Genomic DNA, 22,450 nt, shown 5'->3' on the forward strand with positions numbered 1-22,450 from the left:
ACATCAATAATCAAGAAATAGTAATTATTTTGAAGAAAACCTATTTTTACTACAAACATCAAGTACTAAAGAGCGGCTAGGCATTAGATGAAAGAAAAATATAGTAACTCGAACGTAATAGGAAGAAAAAATGTATTTTGCAATATCGATACAATATGATTACAAGAGAAATTACTCATAAATCTAGTCGTCGAAAATGTGCTTAAGATCGTGCTCGTAGGCGGCGATAAGTAACATAATCCCAAGGCCTGTCGACAACCCTAAACCTTGCCAAATACACTGCCATCGCGAACCACCTTCCGCGGAATGACTCGATGATAATTCTGGTATCTAAGGAGAAAAAGATATAAAGTATATGAGGACGTTTTCTTATTGAAATTTTTCAAGTTATTTGTAGAATTGCTGTGCAATTTGAAAAACCAACCATATCTACTAATGCTATGTATATAAATATTCCAGCGGCAGCTGCAAATATCCAGCTGGTCGCGGCGGGAGTACTTCCTAACGATACTCCGAATATCATGCCAAATAGACAGAGCACCGAAGACAATACATTGTAAAAAATAGCCTGTTTAATACTCATACCCGCTCTTAGCAACACCGCAAAGTCACCTGTATAGAAACACTCGGATTATTAAATTATTACATGTGTGTATATTATATTTATATCTTAATGATTTGCAGGAACATTACCAAGTTCGTGAGGCAACTCATGACAGAGAACGGCGATAGCCGTAGAGAATCCACCCGCAATATTTGCCGAAAATGCCGCACCAATAGCCATACCGTCTGTGAAATTGTGCAAACCATCCCCCATAACGACCATCCAAGCTACACTGGACATGGATTCAGGAGCCGAATGTACGTGACCTGGAGATTTTTAACAGGCATGTCATTAAATTACTAGTGCAATTCTTATATTTTACGTTGAACAATTGTATTTATATAAAAGCACTACCGTGAGAATGACTGTGGCCGTGATGTTTGTTCTCGTGTTCTCGTATAATGACTGTATAGCTTTCCGATTCGTTTAACGATACGTTGGCACCATCGGTGTTTTTCTTTGCGTTATTTATAATCGAATCATCCAATCTCCAATCATCCTTTGGTTTCTTCTCCATGTCATTAACAATTTTCGTGGAGTTACAATTTGATGTCAACGGCTTCTCTTCTTCGATAATAGGTGGTCTCTCGTGGTGATTAATTTGGCGATTGTGATGATTATCTATGTACGTTTCAATATTGAAATTACTTTTATTTTTTTATCGCGCCAAAAGTGTCGATGCGATTCTATTTTTTGATCGAGATGCAAATGACACGAGTACCATTTTTTATTTTGATAAAAAGTTGCCTATTACCTTGAGTTTCGCTAGCAATCTCGCCATAACAATACGGATACGATGAATATTTGTGTTTACATAACTTTTCACCGACAACATTACTATTTGGCCCATCACTCTCTCTCATTACTCGTACGCGCGTAGGTAACTATAATTTTACTTCATTAATTTACAATATATAATGCGTGAAATATAATACAGCTTCTCCTTAATTTACCTTGTTCCGACGTTGTCGACGTTTTCGCCATTCCGCTAACATGATTAATGCTTTCTCGGTAAAGAAAAAGAACACGAGACCCATCATAGCGACTAATCCTTTCCACATGTTTGAGCTATGTTGCTCCACATGATTAATCGATAAAGTATTTTCTTCGCCATGATCGTCATGTTCATCGTGTTCATGATGATGAGAGGGCATCATCGCCTAAAGATGCAAGAGAAATAAATTATTGCATTATTAAAATATTTTTCTGTATTTTAAATGTATATATGACATATGTTGAAAATTAAAAAAAAAACTTGCATGTGGTAACAGATGAATAAGGGCATCACCGGTTAAAGTACCTACGGCCAGCGCAACTAGAAACTGTAGCACATGATGATAGTAATCCTTTTTCATGACCGGAATTACCGCTACACCGAGTAACCCACTAAGACTAATTATGAAAATACTAATTGTTGAATATATCCAGACTGGAATAAGTAAAAAAGCAACAATTGCATTTATCGAGTGATAAAATTGTACAAGACAAGATTAATCATTGCACTTATGCGTTTATATCTATATACATGTATGCTTTTAGTTATATGTACCTTTGAAAGTATTGCGCCCTGAATCTTCTGTATAAAACTTATCGAGAGACACGGGTTTGTAATTTTCGGGTACCCGTATACAGCCATTCCTCTCTGAACTGGATTCAGCTGCTAATTGATATACAAGAGCTGGACATACGCGTTCGAAGAGCCAGCTGGGCATTGTCGTGGCATTATTAGAGAAGGTATAGTGCGTATCCTGTGCGACAGTACTCAGCAATTCTTGACTGTTTAAGCACTAAAATAGTAAAAATATTAATCGTTGCAAATGTAAATATTTTAGAAGGACAAAATTAAATAATTTATAATAATTATACAAAGCTAAGCACAAATATTAAGTGTTATTCTGACGAATAGTTTATATATCTCACCCTTTCCTTGTTATTCTTGCTATCTACGTCATGTAGGCCGTTATTTGGATAATTCTTATCGTTACCTGTTGCATGTAAAATTAATAATTATTCTCTCGATAAGTTTACTCACTTCTTAATATACATTATATAATTAATTTTTGTGCATACTTGTTTCAGTGCTGCCACTTTCTAGCTTCGATGCGTCGGTCAACAATCTCAATAGACCCAATTTACGGACAAGTTTCTCGAAACCATCCATAGTTATACTCGTTCCGTCACCATAGGCCTCGAAAATCTTCTTCATGAAGTACATTTCGTCTACAGCTACATCTCTTTTTAATCTAGATCTATAATCGGTATGTAAATCTGCACTAGATTTATGTTTTACACTCGATGATAATTCCGTTTGAGCTAGTCGCTCCAAAAGTTCCACGTCTCTCGAATTTACAGACACATCCGCGCTCGCAATCGACGACGACTGCGTATTTCGTGCATTCCCACCGCCTTTGAAGTTTTCCGTTATCTCCTTTTTAAGAAGGTAAGCATCGTGCGATGCGATTGGTATTGCATTAACGGCTACCGGGACATTATTATTATTATTATTACGATTAACGTATCGCGTACTATGAAATCTTACAGTGTCGCGTTTATTGCTAACAAAGTTATTCGGATACGAGCTTTGACTGTTCGTGTCTGGATGCGATGTATCCTGGGAACTTATTAGCGTCGAAAATGATTGCTCGTCCGGACTGGAGGGATCTCTGGTGTTTGTCGAATTGCGCACTGTTCCTGATGGATTCGTATGCGCCGAGCAGGGCACATGTGCGGCGCACAATACACACACCACGCAGACGGTAACAATATGATGCGACATGGTGAACTTCCTAAAAACAGAATACACGTTTGTCAGAATGTACGTCGCAAACATTTTTTGCGGTGATAAATTGAAACAATCTGTCGACGCAACGGGGGATGCTAATATATGTGTATCGTGCAAACTTGCTTGGAAAACTAATTTTATATATTTACTAGTCGGCTAGAGCGTAAAGCAGGAAGAGCATTTATCAGTAAAAGTCTCATGATAATGCCAAGTATAGACAGATAATGCAACTGGAATAATCAAATAATAATAATGACGATAAGGGCATTTTTTTATTTTCGTTTCCTTATAGAATGCATTTCCCCTGATCTATTTTTGTATTATATAAATTAAACGTAAATTATCAATATAAATTAGTGTATGATAATGATAGACAGGATGAGAAACAATAAACGCGCCAACTCGATTTGTTTTACACGCAACTACTTACATGACGATTCCTATTCGCGACAGCTTTATCGCGACAGCAATTTAAACACGCCCACAATTGTTCCGCAAACGTCAAGCAATAGTGAGCGCATGTCTCGATAAGGAGCGCGCTTTTATAAAGAAGTTTTATAGGCAAAACCGCGGTGGGCCATAACGAATATTTAGAAAATTGCTCGACCTCAAATTTCGTTACGCCTCAGTGTTCGCGTATCGCGTTAATAGCCCATGTGACAACTACAAGGCCGTAAAAAACGAACAAGGGGAGGGAATGAGTAAAAATCAAAGGTAAAAAATTTGCTAAATTTTCCTAAACTTTTCTCTCTTTTTTTTTCTTTTTTGTTTTTAAGCGTTAACTTAGAAACGCCCTCGATCATTCATCGAATCTATATTTCATCCGTCTAGCGTTTATCGATAAGTAATCTCTGGCATCTCTGGACACAAGCCCATCTAGCGTCGCAACGTCTTATGCAACATGTGGCAATGTGTGACTCACGGTCTTTTTCCCGCGTACATATCTAATCTATATCAAAAGCATCATTTTCTTGCGCATCATAATATATAAAGCTGGATCGGCTAAATATAAATTAATGATTACGATCGAGCTACTTTTTCACGAGGTGAAAGAGATTTTAAAAGAGATTTTTTCGCTGTAAAAGAATTTTCGTCTTAGACGCGTGTGTCTCCGTAAAAGGTACGACGCGCGTTATTCCTTTGGAAATCCGAAAACGGCTCTCTTTCTCTTTCTTGGCGAATAACTACGCATCGTTCGCAGATCGCGTCCTACGCACGAAGATTCATTATCCGCGCTCTCGGTTTGCTCAATCTATTCAATCTCTACCGCCAATCACGAGCAACGTAGCCACAAATAAGTTAGCTTATTTATGTAATTGTCGTTTCCCCTCCTTAAGTCTCGCAGTTTAAATGTTCCCTTTGCGGAGGTTCCTAGTTGGAGCGCAACTCGAGACATTTGCACTTATGTTTAAGTGCGAGAAACTCGTAAAAAAAAATATCAGTTCAAAAGCGTATTATTGCAAGGACGCTTATATTCATGTACTCTATTGAGATGCCTCAAAAAGGAGAACTGTATTTCTTTCATAAAGTGTGATACGACGCGATAACGCGGTAAAAATAAATCGACACCCGATCTCCTGGTATCCATTCATTTTATCGAGTTGCATTTATATGAGTGATTTGATACCGGTTCGCAATTTGTTTTTTTTTTTTCGTTACTGTCCGGCTACTGTAATACACTCAATTAGCGTGGCGCATCGTTACCGTCATCGTCAATCTTTGCAATTATTTACGATGCGAATCACGAAAAATTTGAAATTGGTAAACAATCAACCGACGTTTAGATCGAGCTCTCGACGTATCGATCGCGCTAGACTCTAATTTTTTGCCAGAATTTTTTTTTATCATCTACAAGAAAGGAAATAAAAACGCGCCAAGGATTTTCGTGGAAAGAATAGACCTTCGGGACCGCGGAAAAGACCGAGATTACGGTCGACGGCGCCGGCGCCGAAATAGTCGCGGTTGCCTCTGCGACAAAAATTGTATTTTTAGCTGTTAAAAATGAAAGGAGAGGGTAAAAGAGAGAGAAGGACCGATAGGAGAACGAGAAGAATCGACGCGAACACGCTACTTCTTCGCTATTTCTCCCTTCCCCGCAAGGATTGGCAAAATTGAGAATTTAGGTTAGAAAGGCCGGGGGTTTCTAGCTGTCGCGACGCGGTCGCGAATCGTTCGATCGAGGCTGCCCGGTGAGACGTAGCCGTCAGCCGCGGCCGCGGCATCGCGCGCGATCGTCGGCGACGATGGCGGCCGCGATGGCAGCCACGAGGACCGGGGAAACGGCATGCATACATAGATACGTATGTACATACATGTGCGCTCGAAAATCGTGATCGAGACGCGCTCTCTCACCGGTTTGCGGGAGGCTCGCTAAGTCTCTGCCCGTTGCCCGTCGAGCGGTACGAAGATGTCGGCGAAGGCGGCGGGTGCGTGTGTTGTGTATCCGTCTCTGCGTACCGGTGCGTTCCCTTTCCTTTCTTTCCCGCTTCTCTTCCCTCTCGTCCTCTCTCGGCCGCGGCCGCTTCTTCTTCCCACCTTTCTTCTCCCGTATTCTCTCTCTCTTTGCGCGAGCAACAAGTATGTACCGTCTGAACGTAGCGCCGGAGGAGGCGAGCGAACGATGGATTCAGGTGGACTGCGTTGGACTTGCGTGGCAGGCGAGCGAACAGGCGGGCCTGGCGGGCCAGCTGACTGGCTCTGGCTCTGGCTGACGGCTCTGGCGACGCGCGACGCCGATGCCTGATGCGATGCGATGCGACTCTCTCTCTAGCGCACGCACATGCACGATGCACGCACATGTGCACGGACGAAAGGAGGAAGAAGAGGAGAATGTCGAGACGGGCGACCTAAGAATATACACGCGTTTCTCCGACCGAGAGACCGAGGGAAACTGTCATCCGCGAACCTTACCGCTACTGCCATCGATTCGTCTTTACGAAACGCCGCTCCGTTTTCTCTTTCTCTGTCCTTTTCTCTACATAACCTTTCCATTTTTACGCGATGGATCTGTGTATGTAATGCTCGATCTTTTTTTTGTATGGTTTTTTAAAATTGAATATAAAATTGCAATCTCATTAGCGATTCGATTCGATCTCGTGAAAATTCTCCAAGTCGATGAATTCGATTGTAGGTCTCTCGATGACAATAAGTCTCTCGCTCGCGTGCCAATCATCCTCCGGAATTAAACGCGATTAATCAAATCATATGATCTGACGTTTAAAAACCTTCCCGGAGCTCTCGAGCAGAAATTGTATTGATCTTAACATCGCATGGCGATAGAAAAAAAGAGATAGAATCCGTAATTCTTGCGACGTGCAACCGTTATTTCAAATTATATATATGAACCGAAGAGTATACGTACAATTTTTTTATTTTAAAACGAAATGCGATAAAAAAATTAAATAATAAATAATAATTTAGATTTGTTTAGTAAATTTAATACACAATTTTTTGTTAATAATATATGTCTTTTTTACATATCTATTTTATATAATATATTAAACAGAAAAAACATATCTATTTTATATAATATATTAAACAGAAAATCTAAAAATTTTTATACAGGGTGTTTGAAAAATCGCCCGCAGTACTTCGGGAAATGATTCGGGATCAAAAAAAAAGAAAAAGAAACTATATAAACATATGTCCGGAAATAAGTCGTTTCCGAATTATAGCCATTTTTATGTTAAAAAAACCGTAATTTATAGTCTGCTTGACATCTCTTTTTAAAATTTTTTTTAAATTTAAAATTTAAATTTAGTTTAAATTAAAAAATTTAAATTTAAAGTTTAAATTTAAAAATTAAAATTTAAAAATTAAAATTTAAAAATTTAAATTTAAAATTTAAAATTTAAATTTAAATTTTTAAATTTAAACTTTAAATTTTAAATTTAAATTTTTAAATTAAATTTAGTTTAAATTTAAAATTTAAAATTTAAATTTAAAATTTAAATTTAAAAATTTAAACAAATTTAAAAATTTTAATTTAAAATTAAAGTGTAAAAAAGAAAGATGTCAAATAGATTATGGCCGTGTTCCGAATTTACTGCCAGTACTAAAAATCTATAGTTTACGTCACGTATACACAGCTTATAAATTACGTTTTTTTTTTTAACATAAAGGTGACTATAACTCGGAAACGACTTATTTTCGAACCTATGTTTATAGTTTTTTTTATAGCTTCTTTTTGGGTCCCGAATCACTTGTCGAAGTACTGCGGGCGATTTGTCGGGCACCCTGTATATATTTGAATTAGTTATTCGGAAATATTTTTTGTTATAATCTTTTATTAAATCTCATGTTAAAAAACATTCGAATAAATTAAATGGACATTCTATTGATTACTACGTCAATATATTATGTTATTAATGAATCAAGTAGTAATGCAAATTTGTTGACTTATATATATCTGTCATATTATATCAAACAAGATTAGATATAAGTTTCGATAAAAATTGTAAGTTTTATATTAATGTGAAGAAAAAGTGTCGACAAATTTCTTTTCTAACGAGAAATATGCGTACCTACCAGAATACATTTCAGGATATTGACGAGAAAAATGATGTGTCATTACAAGCGCGTATCCTTCGCGCTTTTTTATCAAGCGCAAAGTCCTCAAAGGTTAACAGCGAATATTTATACGCGCAATTAATTTAAATAATATTAATAGTGATAAAGATATATTGAAATATTGCGTTTATTATTGATTCAGGATAAATCTCAGCTCGATGCGAGAGAAACTGGGAACGTTTCCGCGGAGCAATCTCTTAATTCACAAAGTGAGATGTATTCGTATTCATATAAAAAAATTAATATTTAAGAAATATTCAAATTTTTTTAGTTTAAAAGTAAAAATGGTTTGGAAAATCTTTCTGCGAGAGAAATTTACATCAATTTTGTATCGATTAATCGGAATAAGAGGACGCGAGAATTCCCCTATTCTGAATAAAAAATTGTAAATTGGAATTAATTTTTGTACACCATAAGATTTGAGGGAGATTGAAAGTTGACTGACCTCGATTGAATTTTATTCACTCGACTCGAATTATTTTGCGCGAATTGTAATGTCTGCTTGCTTGATAAAAATCGTTGTACGACGCGGTTCGACGATTCGCTATTGGGCTCGTGGCGCTTTTACAACGCGAGGAATCAGTCGCAAATCTCGAAATAGCGGGGCGAAAAAGGACGCGTCCTCGCGTGTATGATTGTCATTGACATGCCTCACGTACTATTGAGCGACTCGATCGCGGTAGAGCTGGAAGGTAACGTTTCTTTGAGATTGCATTATCGGAATTTCCGTATCATTTCGATAAGTTTTCGCCTAATCTAACCTTACATTCCTGTAAACAAGATTGCGCGCGATGTATAAGTTCACATGTATAATGCCACTTTAAATGATAATAAAAAGAGTTTTCACATTTTATCCGTCATTTCTGAATTCGTCATGTCGTATATTAATCTTTGCATGTCGATTATGTAACTGTTACATTAAAGATGAATCTCGTATATCACTGTAATGACATCTTACTTTCTGCCGCAGCTCAAGAGCCATGGCCTCAACCGATCACTCTGTATCAACCTTACGAAGTGGAGCAGATTCTGCTTCCTGACAATGCAAACTGCTTGGCGGTGCAGGCCTTTCTCAAGATGTGTCAGCTTGATTTCCAAATAGAACCAAGGAAGAATGCAGAATTTATGTCGCCATCGGGTCGTGTACCATTCATCAAATGCGGTACAAAGTTGATATCCGAGTTTGATGGTATAGTGACACACATAACGAGTAAAGGAGTAAGTCTGTCCGATCACTTGGACTCTACTGCCAAAGTGGATATGAGAGCGTATCTGTCTCTTGTAAACAATGTATTTGTAAACGCGGAATTGTACATCTGCTGGGTGGATACGGCAATTTTGAACGCAGTTACAAAACCGAGACACGGGAGCGTGTATCCTTGGCCGCTTAATCATTATCTAAACTGGCAAAAGAGACGAGAAGTTATAAAAAAACTTAATGTACTTGGCTGGTATAACAAGAGTCTAGATGAAGTGTACGATGATGTAAGAAAGTGTTGTATAGCGCTCTCTGAGAGACTAGCAGACGAAGAGTTTTTCTTTGGAAAAGAGTAAGTTACTTTTCTACTATCGTCATTATTTTTTTGCTTCTGTGAGTCATTTGCCTGATTTTTTTCTTCAAGTCCCACCGAAATCGATGCTCTGATATATGGTCACGTTCACGCTCTCACATCATCCTTTCCTTCAAACCAAGAGATCGTCACCACGATTCGTCAGTTTCCCAAGCTTATCGAACACATGTTTAGAATTAAACATTGCTACTTTAACTCTAAAGTACAAAACAAAATTGTCGAAGAGTTTGAGATAATTGAATCACCTTCCAAGGATACTCTGTGGGATGGCTTCCAATCGCAGCCTGAATCACTTCCTTCTCTTTCCGAACACTCCTTTACATTATCGATGAATTGATTTATACGTATATATATAACTTTAATAAATACATGTTTCTATAAATATATTGATTATGACATAAGATTTTTATGCGTGATTTTATCTAGCAAGCCTAATGAATTGGATGCCTTGGTCTTTGGTCACATATTCACAATAATCACAACGCCGTTACCAAACAACAAATTGGCTATGATTGTGCGGAATCATCCAAAGCTCGTGAATCTGTGTAAACGCATCGAGAATAGGTATTTCCAGCGTTCGGAGGATTAGATAGAATCCTACTCGGACTTCAGATACATCGAGTTGCGGTACACCGATTACATTCATCGTAAATTGAGGTTCCTGTGCTTTGCGACGGACGTGGCCAAGGATGACCATATAAAGGAAAATCTATGTAATATTCAATAATTAATGTTTGGATCAATAATTAATTGTTCGTCGATAAAGGCTGATTAGGAATCGAATTTTTCTTGTTTTTCTTTCACTGCAAGATGGATATATCTGAAGTGCGAGTAATGTTGAATCGAAGCATGTAGTATATACTTTAATGTTAGCTCGTTGTTATTATAAATATGATATATATATATATATATATATATATTAAAGTTGATCATTCCAATACTTATGGATTTCTTTTAAATGCATAATATTGCACATAACATTTTTCAGCCTTTTTTCTCCTCAAGCTATAGACAGTCAGACTAATGAAACGCTGGAGTTCAAGAATTAAGCCAATGATCCAACATCCATACCAAGGATAAATGAATTAAAAGAAAATGGCGATCTTTCTTTAAATTCAAACATAGCCTAATGTCAGGCAATAAATGTCCCGAAACATATTGAAGCACAATTTCGGAAGCTATCATTAGGTATAAAATCTCGTTTTTCGTAAAATATCGACAATTATATATCACATCAATGATTTTGAATACTGACAATGAATATTTTTTTATATTCATAATTATTTTATTAAAATATAATTAATATTTATAATATTAATAATTAAAAATATTAAAATAGTGTAATTGTTAAGCGCGCTATTAAATTAAAATATGTCGTCTCGATGTTATAGCAAAGTAGGAAAAAAACAATTTTCTAGTCAATGTATATCATTTTCACTTTTTATATCTGTCGCATGCAGATTCGGGAAAGATAATAATTCTCGATGTGGATAATAGCCGCATGTAAAATTTAATATATTTTTTATAAATATTAAACTTAATAATATTTATAATGTTCAGTGTGTTTCTTGTCTCCAGCGTTTCAGTTACTATACCGTTGAAACGCGAATCAAATGATCTGTCTATTCATACTACAAGATCGTTGTTTACACACATCTCTCGTTAATTTATTTTCATAACAAACATTATAGGGCTAATTTATTGTAACACGCAAAATAAAAATATTCCACAATTGTGATGTAAGAGAAAAAAAAAAGAACGTTTTCTGGGAAATTAGCTATACATAATCCAATTGCTTTCACGAATAACAATTTGTTATTATTTATTATTAATATTGTATGTGCATAATGAGTATAATCTTAAACTATGATAAACACACTACAAGGCGTAAGATTTTTGCGACGCCACTTACACGATAATTGCTGCTAATTCTTTTTTTTTGTTTTTGATACTGAATTCTATGTTTCTTACATTATGAATTATACACAGGTTTATCATGTACCACATATAATTGTGTATAATTATATAATTATATCATGCATATAATTATATAATTATTGATGTATTTATATATAATATTATTATAATAATTTATATTATTATAATAATATTAACATTTATATATATATATATATAAATTTTATATATATTTATATATATTTATATATATATATATATAAATTGCAATCTAGATCTAGATTTAAAAATTGTGATGATAATAAACAATTGTAATTCACAATCAAATCAAATAATCGTGATAACGCGAATATATTAAAGAATTTTTAAATCAGTGATGTTTCAGATAGATAAATAAATAAATTGAGATCATACATTTCACTGATACTGGTTAAAAAAAAATAAAAAAAAAGTAAAATTAGCACTCTCATATAGATATTACTTTCAATTATTGCAATACAAGAGTAAATTGTGAAACAATTGTATATTGTACGTAAGATACGAATCTTATATACATAAGTTGTATAATCACGTCATGGAGAGACTTGATACTCATTTGGAAGTATTGATAAAAATTATATACAATAACATATTATGCTCACTAATGTTCATTAGACAAGATTTGATTTGTTTATCTTGACTATAAGTCTAAATGAATAAACTAACAAAATCGCACATATGTACGCAACATTTTCGTTTACAGATACTTCCTTTCAGACAATGAATCATGAAACAATAATTCCAAAGATCTAGACTTATTAAATTCCATTTCTATATACCAACAGGCATATCCATTTGTGAAACATTGTAAACTATTATATTATAGCGGCTTACGCTTTATGCATCGCGGAGAATAACTATTATTTATCTATTTAATATATCTTTAAGATATTTTTTGTATCTTCTTTTTTCTTTATTGGCTAAGAAGTATCTCAGACGGTGTTGAATTTTGTGCACTAGTTAAATTAATCCGGTGGTAGAAAGCTGAATAGTCGAAACTGTTCTCTAATGCGCGGCCTTACATCGCCTCCCTGCGACAAGAAATAGAATAAAATCAATTGCCTAACTATTTATACTTTATCATAAAATTAGGTTCGGCATTGTGCAAAAACTTACCCAGTTTACTAGATTTTCCAAAAATGGTAATAACTTCATTAACTCGTTATCCGAACGATCGGCAAACCAACTTTCTATAGGTATGCCATTCTCCAGCTGTAAAATACACACTAGTGTTTTTAAATGCATATTCTGAAGGATATTTCTAAAGTGTATCATATGTCATCATATAAGTGTATCATGTCATGTGTATCATATCATTTATACAAATTATTTTACCTGATATCCAAATGCTTGTGGACTGTTGTCGATAATTACAGTTTTAGATAGATCCCTGCCTAAGATGGACAAATCTTTTATATAGTTTCCGTTAACACAGACGCAGTGTTCCCTGAACAGACGATACTTGATCAATTTTCGCGTTGGATCCAGCAGATTCATCAGCTTGTTGGCGTATACTCGTTTGCTTGCCGTGAACAGAATCACCTCGTAGAGTGACGAGACGTGTTCGAGAAATTCGCGAAAATACGGTCGCGTTCTCACAAATACCGTATATGTTACATCCTGAAAAACTACTGGGAAGCGAAACGCCGCGTCGGATAGTTCTTGTAAGCTGCAATGGACCAATGTCTCATCCTGCAAAAGAACAAAACGAAAAAAGAAAGAAAACCGGAAAGTAATTACAGCTGTTTACCATCATATATTGCAAATATATATAGATATAAGTGTAAATCTCGATCTCAAGCTTACCAAGTCTAACACTAGGCTAAATTCCGGACTGCTTCGTGTTTTGAGTGGCAGAGCCGGGCATCTTGCTCTCATTGCTGGCGTGAGCGGCGGCAAGTGCTTGATGAAGACATAAGGATCGAACGGCTCCCAGTCTTCTTGAACTTGAGTAACCATGTTCTCTACATCGCAAGACTCTACTATCTCTTCGTTACCCACCTCCATGTATTCAACCTCGTGATAACGACTGTCGACGTCCTCGGAATCATATTTGTCACTAAGATTGCCGTTTGTATCAGATGGATGATGAGGATTTATATTGTACATACTTGCTGGTACATTGTATTTTGTACTGGGATATCCAGCAGTTGTTTCATGTTTTGTTGGGTCTGTTTCAATAGCATATTGATCTTTTGAGAGATCACTGCGGTTTTCATTGTTATCGATAAGCGAGCACTTTCCTCCGTTTGGAAAGTATTTGTCAGATGTGTTGTACGTGGTTGTACGGACGTTATATATCGAAGTCGAATGCATCAAACTATAGTATTCTGTGGACGTATCGGCCTGTGCGTATAAAGAGGAGTAGTGTAACGACGACGGTAGCGTAGTATCTGCAAAAAAAGAAAGAGAAAAACATATTAATACGTATTAATTCAACATTATTTTGACTATATACATATAAGACATCGAGAAATACCGTTGTTTTTGCTTCCTTCATCATCTAGCAAACATGTGAGATCTGAATGCGATCCTAAGGATACCGGAGGCATTAGACAGGTCAATGAAGATACACTGGATATGGAAGATTTCAAATCATGTACCGGCGGTATCATTGAACTACGAGAGTCCGTATTCGTTACTGACGAACAAAGAGGTAAAGTGGATCCTCCATTCCAATTTTCCTTAGATTCTTCCGAAACTTTAGACGGTGATGCGTTTTTAGCAGGCTACAAAACATGTATTAATTTTAGATATAATAGCTGATTTTTACATCAAAGAATAATGAGTAATCGCGATAACTTACAATGACTGCATCTATTGGTGGAGCACGGTGCAAGGGAGTTGACGTAACCATCGACCGTTTTATACATTTTCTTCTACGAGGTCCTCTTTCTCGTCTAATAGGTGTGGATTTGGCAAAATGTAAAACATTTTCTTTACAAGCCTACAAAGGTCAGTAATTTTTAAATATCTTCTCTGCATTTATTTAATTAGCAATTGCCAATTATATACATCTTTCGTTTCAATAAAAGATAAAGTATAAATGATCTGCAAAGATCATATTTATATAATAAATATGCAACGATAATATTGCGCAAATTCTCATAAACTCACTTCTTTTAGAAAACTTGATGTCCTACGTCGCCACTGACTCAATCTGCTGCATCTACTTGATGTTATCACTCGACTGCTGTTCCCAATATGTGGTACTTTGCGCGCTGTACCAACTTGCGTTCGATGACTGGTTGCCTTTGATGCCGTTACACCGCTTAAACTTAAACGGCCGCGCAATCTTCTACTAATTCGTTCACTTCTTAGCCACATTTCAATAGCGTTGTTAAGTATCCTGAAATGATAGCATGTTAATATAAATTATAGATTGATATTTTTTAAATTAATAACTGTATCTTTTATAATTTGTTTTAAAAAAACTGATATAAATGAATACATACTTAAAAACTGTCTAGGCTCAATAATATTGTAATTATTTTGGGAAAATTGATAGGAAGAGTCTTTACGCTGTCTCAAAATAAAATTTACAAAAATTGGTCAAATTTCTAAAGTTTTTATTGCCACATATATTTTTTCAATTATAAAATTATACAAAATTATACAAAAAAATAATATTTATGAAAAACGTATAACAGGAATGATCGAAATATTCGAAGCGAGTATCGCGATACGCAAGAAAAAAAATATACATATATATTAAACGCGAAAAAAGAAAAATAAAAAAACGCAAAAAAATCAAGTCGAAACAACACTCTTATTCACAAGACTGCGAATTTCAAACGGACAGGATCTCTCGGAGGACATCGGCGCGCGCTATCGACGTCTCGCGCCGGGCAAGATTGCGCGGGAAAGAAGTTCGATCGTTTGATAAAAAGGGGCGTTCCGGAGAGACGCGCTTGTGTGAGTGGGCGGGCGCGCGCGCGACCGCACGCACACACGGCGACCGACGTTTGAACGTGCACACGCGCACACTCGCGAGCGAGCCATATATCGATTTACATGCGGCGCAATGCCCGTGCATATCGCGTTACGACGATTTCGCCGGGAGATCTCTCGCGCCGGTCGGCGTCGCGACGCTCGACGCGACGCGTCGACGGGGGATCCGAGGCGGACCGGGGCCCCTTTACCCTTCCCGCTCGAGAAGGAGAGCAAGCCTCGGGGGGGTCGTGCGACGTCGTTGGCGGCGTCGTAGGCCCGAACGGGACGGCCGAAAATCCGCGCGAAAATCGGCCGCCGGCCGAGCGCGGCGAGGGCGAGGGGCGACGGGGCCGGCCTGGCGGGCCGGGTCGTTAACGGCACCCGCGGCTGCTTACCATGTTCCGCGAGTCGGCGACGGCCGGCGCGCTCGCACGCCGGCACCAACGGACGTGCAACACGGCAACCGGGCTCACACGCGTCTCATTCAAATCTCGACGCCGTCGCGTACGCTTATCATCCCTCCGAAAACTATAACAAACATGGCGACGGCGTCACCGCCGCGGCACTCGCGGCCTCAAGCGCGACACCCGCGGCGCCGCCTCGACCGCGGCAACTCGCGCGCGCGATCCGCGAACGTCGCCCGCCGTTTATTCCCCCGGGACGACAGGCGGGACGACGAGCGGCGAATTTTCCTTTTCCCTCTCGAACGATATCCCGCGGGATATTCGATTGTTGTTTCGACACCTGGGGTTTCCGGTCGCTCGACCAGCTATCCGCCACCTACCGTTTCCGCTACGAATCGCTACGAATTTTAACTTCGATTTCCCGCCCTCGAGGACACTTGGCAGATTCGAGAACGAGAATATTGTTGGGTCTAGCAAGCAGTTTGATAATAAATTCTATAATATTTTGAAAGGCGAGAAAGGAGAATTTTTTCCTAACAAGAATCTAAGTCCGTGATTTAAACACAAACAGCAGTTTAACCTTTAATTAACAACGCATTAATTGCGAAAAAAAAAGACATATAATAGTCATGTAAATAATATTAATATAAAGAATATAGATAAAAACAATTATTAATTCATAGAAAAATTCAAAAAATAAAATTATAAATAAAATAAAAATAAAACAATTATTAATTCATAGAAAAATTAAAAAAATAAAATTTAAAATAAATTTTTAATTATAATTAATAAACTTAACATTAATTTTTCTACAAATTTGTAATAAAATAAATTTCATTACAAATAAGTCTCTCTTTATCGGATAATTCTGTTATTTTTGAAACATTTATGTTTCTCATATTTTGATGTGCCATGTTAGTACTGCACTAAACCGTTCTTTTTATTCCTCATTGTGCTCGTGCACTGGCAGAATTTTCTGTGAACTCGTTAGTTCTAGTGCAGTCCCAGTGCAGCACTAGTTCAACTAAAAAGAACAAACCTAAGCTAAAGTTGAGATAAATTCTACACTAGTGCAGCTAAAAAGAACAGACCCATTTGCGTTATTGCGCATGCGTAACATTTGTTTTATCAAGCATGAGAACGGTCATTGCTTCTCGGAAATCGGAAACATTTCCCGCCAAAAGGCTGTTGTATTCGGAAGGGTCGGGATCGTGATACGGCAACGTGCATAAGCAAAGTGTACATCATCAACGGCAACGTGCATAAGCGAAGTGTGCATCATCAACGGCAACATGTACGTCAAAGTGAGGTCAATGGATGGGAAAAAGGAGGCGATTATAATGATTTCCAAGCTCACTATGGTAGAAGATTTAAAGGTATGTCACTGATGATTATTGCCGTGCGAAATAATTTTGTAGCAGAGAGGTATTCATCGCCGTATGTTACATTTTACGAATGAATAAGTGGCTTTATGAACGTTGAATAGCTTCTACTCATCGAACATGTGTATTAAATATTTTTTTGTTTATTAAATATTTTTTTGTTAATATTTATTCATAATATTAGTCATAATTAGATGATAATGAATCTCGTGCATGTTGAGCAGCTCAATCATCAAGTACATTTATATCTTGCATTAATACAAATATTGACTTAATCTTAACACTAGGCATATTTAACAGCACAATAGAATATATACTGATTTCTGAATTTTCAGCGTGAAGTTGAAAAAGAATTGCACATTGAGACAGACATGCAAAGGTTATTTTTTCGTGGCAAGCAATTGGAAAATGGTTATAAGCTCTATGATTATAATGTTAATTTGAATGACGTCATACAGCTTTTGATAAAGATAAAGATAGATAATACACAGAACAAAGCTACCTCTAGTAATGTAAGAAAGGAGAGGAAGATAAGTGAAAAGAAAGAAGAGGAATTGGTGGAAGCAGAAAGCTTGTATTATAAAGTTGGAGATGCCATAGACTGCCTTGATCAAATACATGGTGCCTGGTTTGAAGCCATTGTACAAAAAATTTTCCAGAAGGAAGAGCAAATAGTTTATAATGTACTGTGGGAGTTTGATGACAAAGCTTTCCCTTTTAATGTACCTGAAACATGTATACGGCCACGCGCTAGACATCTTGTACCATTTGATAAATTATCTATTGGTCAAAAGGTAATGATCAATTATAATGTAGATGAGCCTAAAGAAATTGGATTATGGTATGATTTTACAATTTCCAAAATAGATAAGAAACGAAAATTGCAAGAACTAACTGGAATATTGCACATGGGCCAGTATGTATTTATTTTCATTCTATTTTTTGCATTATATTAATTATTAAGAATTATAATTGAACTTAACTGTACTGTTTTTTATTTATTAGCGATCATCAACTTGAAATTCAAAAGGTTAATCCTAAAGGAGAAATATATGCTATAGAAACAGTCAAGTTATTGACAGAAAGAACTGCGGAAGATGAAAAATTTATGATTAGTAGTGGCAAGCGCAGACGTGTTGCTGCTAACTGCACAGCTTGTATGGACAATCCACGTAAGAAGTGTCAAGAATGTGGTTGTAAAGTGTGCGCTGGCAAGCAAGATGAACATAATCTTTTACTTTGCGACGAATGTAATTATGCGTATCATTTGGGATGTCTTAATCCACCGCTTACGACAATTCCAGACGATGATTATTGGTATTGTCCTGAATGCAAAAACGATGAAAACGAAATTGTTAAGGTATGTCTAAATTTATTGATGATATATCTTTGTTATTGTTTCATCATTACTATTATTTATCTATTAGGCTGGAGATAAACTGAAAGAATCAAAGAAAAAATCTGTTAGCCAAGATAATAAGGAACCAAGGAGAGATTGGGGGAAAGGAATGGCTTGTGTTGGTAGAACAAAGATATGCAGTCTTGTTCCTTCAAATCATCGTGGCCCGATTCCAGGCATAGAGGTTGGAATGTGTTGGATATTTAGAGTGCAGGTAAATAAAAGTTTCGAATTTTCTTCCCATAGTGATTTATTGATAAATTTAGTTCAATAACTTAGTTGAATAATATGAAAAAAAATATTGTACAGGTCTCAGAAGTGGGAGTACACAGGCCACATATAGCTGGCATTCATGGACGAGAAACAGATTGCGCGTATTCTATTGTTTTATCGGGCGGTTATGAGGACGACATTGACAACGGTGATGAATTTCTATACACTGGCTCGGGTGGCAGAGATTTATCAGGTTACCATTTGTCAATTTATGAATAATAAAAGAACATTGCTTGTATTTAATCACAAAATTTTTCTATAATACATTTTATCAACATTTTACAGGTAACAAAAGAACCGCTGGACAAAGTAGTGACCAGACATTAACCAGAATGAATAAGGCATTGGCAATAAATTGTAATGCTAAATTAAACGCGAAAGATGGAGCAACAGCCGAGAATTGGAGAGGAGGGATACCAGTTCGAGTTGTACGCAATTTTAAATTAGCGAAATATAGTAAATATGCACCACAGGAAGGTAATAGGTACGTATCCTGAATAATAAATATATAGTACATATATGATTTTTTTTAACAATATTTATTTGCTACAGATACGATGGTATATACAAAGTAGTCAAATATTATCCAGACACAGGTAAAAGTGGTTTTCGTGTCTGGAGATATGTATTAAGAAGGGATGATCCGTCTCCTGCGCCTTGGACTAAAGAAGGCAAAGCGAGAATCGCTTTACTCGATTTGAAGCCGATATATCCCGACGGATATCTCGAAGCGATGAAGAAAAATAGTGTAACAAATGGTAAGAAACGACTCACTCTCAGTGATGAAAAAGATACTATGGTTTTAAAGAGAAATAGGAGTCCGCCTAAAAAGAAGCTTAAGAGGGAGATCTATAATTTGGAGGATGAATTGAAGAATTTGATAGAAAGTGACAAACTAAATGCAAAATTATGGGCTGAATGCACTGCGGTATTACCTGACGGAAAAACTACCTTTTTGCAATATATTTCAGAAAGGTATAATATTCTTTATAAAAAATATTACAAGTTTTTTTGTACAATTTCTTGATAATCGATTTTTGATTTTGCAGATTTACGTGCGCTTGTTGCTTTGAAATAGTTTATAAACCTGTAACAACTCCCTGTGCACACAATATTTGCTTAAAGTGTTTAAAACGAAGCTTTTCTTCTGAGGTGTATTCCTGCCCCTCATGTCGATATGATTTAGGTAAAGCTTATAAAATGGAGATCAACCAATCATTGGCATCGGCATTATTATTGATTTATCCCGGTTATGAAAACGGGAGATAGTAGATTTCTTTGTATAATAATCTTTCGTTTTAAATTTATAATGGTATCATGTATAATATGGCTATGATATAGCTTTTTGTAGCACAAATTAAAATTTCTTTGAAGCAGGGACTTCATAAATACAATGGATATTTGCATATCAACATAGTAAATATTTCATAAAAGTAAAAAAGAATAAATAATACTTTTTTGTTCACGTTACAAAATTATTTACATATAGGAAAATTGATATGCCTTATTCTAATGTAATTTGGAAGTTAAATTTTTATTATAACTGATAAATTATATTATTTGAGTATATGTTAATATGTATACATATAATAGACATTTTCATTGACTGATCGATATAATGTAGCATATTTAATGATCAGTATTCTAGAGCAAAAAAAAATTGCGTTTTCGAAGAGACTTCACATACATTCTATGTATTGTCTAGATTATTACATTTAAATCAAAATGTGGATTGTTATTTATTTATTAGTAGAATAATCTTAGGGGAAAAAAGATAGGCACAGTAATGAATTTTCTGTGTTGAATTTATGTATCTTCCTTTTCCTGGATATTTTTATCAAGCGATGGTACTACTTCACTAATCCATTTCAAGTAATCATCATTTCCATTTTGTATCTGCAGAATAAACATGTAATTTTAATATATTTTATGTATTTGTAGTGATGTTATTGTATTTATTTTGGATATTAAAAATGACATGTATATAAAATAGTATTTTTTTAAAAATAAAACAATAATTAACTTACAGGCAGAGAAATTACTTCGCAAACTGTATATGGATGATTATCTCTGTAAAAAAATTGAATTAAAATTTGATATATATTTTTTTTCGTGAAGAGTATATTAGTTGACTTACTTTACATATTTTGTTAGAGCATCTATTTTCTCTGTCCTAGTTTTTATCATCTGTAATTTAAATAATTAATCAGTATTGAGATATTTATATTTCATTTATAAAGTTTAATGAATTTCTTACTAATAAAAGTTCAGGGTCCTCTTGTATTTTTCCCTCCCATTCATATCTGGGAACAATATTTTTATCATTTAATCAACAATGTTCTTGAAAAATATCCAGGAATTTATTATTAATTTTCAAATGAAAAATATATCTCCCTTTGTATAGGAGAAACTTACATGGAAGTAACTTGCGGAATGATGTTAACACAGGCAGCGAGTTTATTTTCGACCAGGCCACTTTGTGAAAAAAAGAAAAACAATAAATCACATTAAATATGTTTGATTATAGAGTAAAGCAAATAAGTACATTTGTAAATCTATCATTATATATACCATGCTATTTTCTTCGCAACTGTATCATTCGGTACCGTCACATATGCCACAGAATGTACCCCGGCGAGACTCGACATGTTCCGGTAAACTTGGGCACAAATACTTCTTGTTATGTAGAAAAGCATCAACGCTCCTACGAGGGAGAATCGTGTTAAGACTAGCATTTGCGGTTTGTCGCGGAACGCCGGTTATATGTTTATTGTTAGTTATAAATTTCGAGTCGACAAGAAATGAGACTTGACCGCCGGATGATCAATAATATTGACAATATAAAAATATAAATATATATATATATATATATTATATGCAAAGAATATATCGTGTGTAGATCAAGTAGCTTGATGAAAAATATGCAAACGCAATTTTGTTTGCTATTGCAAGTTTATATTTAAATTCGTTTATATAAAAAAATATTGTAATTATTTGTATTTGTATTATTTCCTAGGATTTACATTTGTATGAAAAGACCATTTTAGGATAATATATATCGACAATAACCAGTAAAATCAAAGTTCGAGATATCACATAGAGACTTTAATAAATAATAAAAAATATTTGAAAATTTTACTCGTAGGATAGAATTAGCATTGAATTGTCTAATCAGGATAAAGAAATTCTTTGCTTCCTTTGTCCAATGCTACCTCGAAATATTTTTTTGAAGAATGTTTTTGGAAAAGAGTTTATCCGAAACGAGTTTTCTGCGTTAGCCAATCAGAAAATCGCAACAAGGATAAACATTGGCTGCGTTCAGCAGGAAAAGCTGCTTTGCAATTGTTGTAAAATTCGTGAATCTGATTGGTGTATGCTCTTAGATTCAGTCAAAATTAAGAGCATACACCAATCAGGCTCACGAATTTTACAACAGTTGCAAAGCAGCTTTTTCTGCTGAACGCAGCCATTCCTTATGATATATGGCTATCTCTTTCTCTCGTTTCTGCTCAGTACATATAAAATTCAATGTTTGATATTCATATCAAATAATAAATAATTCATAAATTAGTTTAGC

The 22,450-nt window shown here is 35.6% G+C and overlaps 5 protein-coding genes across 14 annotated transcripts; 2 read left to right on the forward strand and 3 right to left on the reverse strand.

Annotated features, from left to right (window-relative positions):
* Positions 1-115: 115 nt before the first annotated feature.
* Positions 116-6,648, reverse strand: LOC145974924 (zinc transporter foi). Of its 3 annotated transcripts, none has more exons than XM_083105012.1 (11): positions 5,699-6,648; positions 2,675-3,390; positions 2,525-2,589; positions 2,154-2,391; positions 1,864-2,033; positions 1,558-1,764; positions 1,359-1,488; positions 959-1,225; positions 694-870; positions 425-612; positions 116-330 (listed from the first exon to the last, which is right to left on the reverse strand). In XM_083105012.1, coding segments are annotated over exons 1-11 (2,307 nt in total). In that variant the 5' UTR covers positions 5,701-6,648; the 3' UTR covers positions 116-183. The 3 variants fall into 3 exon arrangements, with proteins under 3 accessions (XP_082961138.1, XP_082961137.1, XP_082961140.1); XM_083105011.1 differs by having other exon boundaries at positions 5,739-6,646; XM_083105014.1 differs by lacking the exon at positions 5,699-6,648 and adding an exon at positions 3,817-4,353.
* A 789-nt stretch (positions 6,649-7,437) lies between these two features.
* LOC145974932 (metaxin-2) lies at positions 7,438-12,476 on the forward strand. Of its 5 annotated transcripts, none has more exons than XM_083105037.1 (5): positions 7,438-8,006; positions 8,098-8,164; positions 8,926-9,505; positions 9,578-9,870; positions 9,953-10,043. In XM_083105037.1, exons 1-4 carry the CDS (start codon positions 7,902-7,904, stop codon positions 9,861-9,863), a joined length of 1,038 nt encoding a protein of 345 aa, XP_082961163.1. In that variant the 5' UTR covers positions 7,438-7,901; the 3' UTR covers positions 9,864-9,870; positions 9,953-10,043. The 5 variants fall into 5 exon arrangements, 4 of the variants coding, with proteins under 4 accessions (XP_082961163.1, XP_082961164.1, XP_082961165.1 ...); XR_014439856.1 differs by lacking the exon at positions 9,578-9,870 and adding an exon at positions 10,515-12,476 and having other exon boundaries at positions 7,749-8,006; positions 9,953-10,239; XM_083105038.1 differs by lacking the exon at positions 9,578-9,870 and adding an exon at positions 10,515-12,476 and having other exon boundaries at positions 7,749-8,006; positions 9,953-10,090.
* LOC145974925 (uncharacterized) lies at positions 11,332-16,160 on the reverse strand. Of its 2 annotated transcripts, none has more exons than XM_083105015.1 (8): positions 15,811-16,160; positions 14,600-14,831; positions 14,289-14,429; positions 13,962-14,211; positions 13,289-13,875; positions 12,818-13,174; positions 12,599-12,694; positions 11,332-12,513 (listed from the first exon to the last, which is right to left on the reverse strand). In XM_083105015.1, the coding sequence occupies exons 2-8, from the start codon at positions 14,807-14,809 to the stop codon at positions 12,448-12,450; spliced, it is 1,707 nt and encodes a 568-aa protein (XP_082961141.1). In that variant the 5' UTR covers positions 14,810-14,831; positions 15,811-16,160; the 3' UTR covers positions 11,332-12,447. The 2 variants fall into 2 exon arrangements, with proteins under 2 accessions (XP_082961141.1, XP_082961142.1); XM_083105016.1 differs by lacking the exon at positions 15,811-16,160 and adding an exon at positions 14,938-15,751.
* Positions 16,161-16,771: 611 nt separating this feature from the next.
* Uhrf1 (ubiquitin-like with PHD and ring finger domains 1) lies at positions 16,772-20,858 on the forward strand. Its single transcript, XM_083104536.1, has 8 exons — positions 16,772-17,195; positions 17,537-18,117; positions 18,207-18,561; positions 18,629-18,814; positions 18,910-19,066; positions 19,159-19,357; positions 19,426-19,848; positions 19,923-20,858. Exons 1-8 carry the CDS (start codon positions 17,112-17,114, stop codon positions 20,140-20,142), a joined length of 2,205 nt encoding a protein of 734 aa, XP_082960662.1. The 5' UTR covers positions 16,772-17,111; the 3' UTR covers positions 20,143-20,858.
* On the reverse strand, positions 19,623-22,096 carry Cuta (cutA divalent cation tolerance homolog). 3 transcript variants are annotated; one of them, XM_083104538.1, is made up of 7 exons: positions 22,013-22,096; positions 21,445-21,577; positions 21,289-21,348; positions 21,131-21,176; positions 21,011-21,060; positions 20,901-20,943; positions 19,623-20,769 (listed from the first exon to the last, which is right to left on the reverse strand). In XM_083104538.1, the coding sequence occupies exons 2-7, from the start codon at positions 21,567-21,569 to the stop codon at positions 20,680-20,682; spliced, it is 414 nt and encodes a 137-aa protein (XP_082960664.1). In that variant the 5' UTR covers positions 21,570-21,577; positions 22,013-22,096; the 3' UTR covers positions 19,623-20,679. The 3 variants fall into 3 exon arrangements, with proteins under 3 accessions (XP_082960664.1, XP_082960666.1, XP_082960663.1); XM_083104540.1 differs by having other exon boundaries at positions 21,897-22,037; XM_083104537.1 differs by lacking the exon at positions 22,013-22,096 and having other exon boundaries at positions 21,445-21,727.
* Between the last annotated feature and the right edge of the window lie 354 nt (positions 22,097-22,450).

The sequence above is a fragment of the Camponotus vicinus genome, unplaced genomic scaffold (assembly GCF_025532165.1).
Source record: "Camponotus vicinus isolate PSW18456_S1 unplaced genomic scaffold, iyCamVici1.0 SCAF_7, whole genome shotgun sequence".
In the NCBI taxonomy this organism is placed as follows: Eukaryota; Metazoa; Arthropoda; class Insecta; order Hymenoptera; family Formicidae; genus Camponotus; species Camponotus vicinus.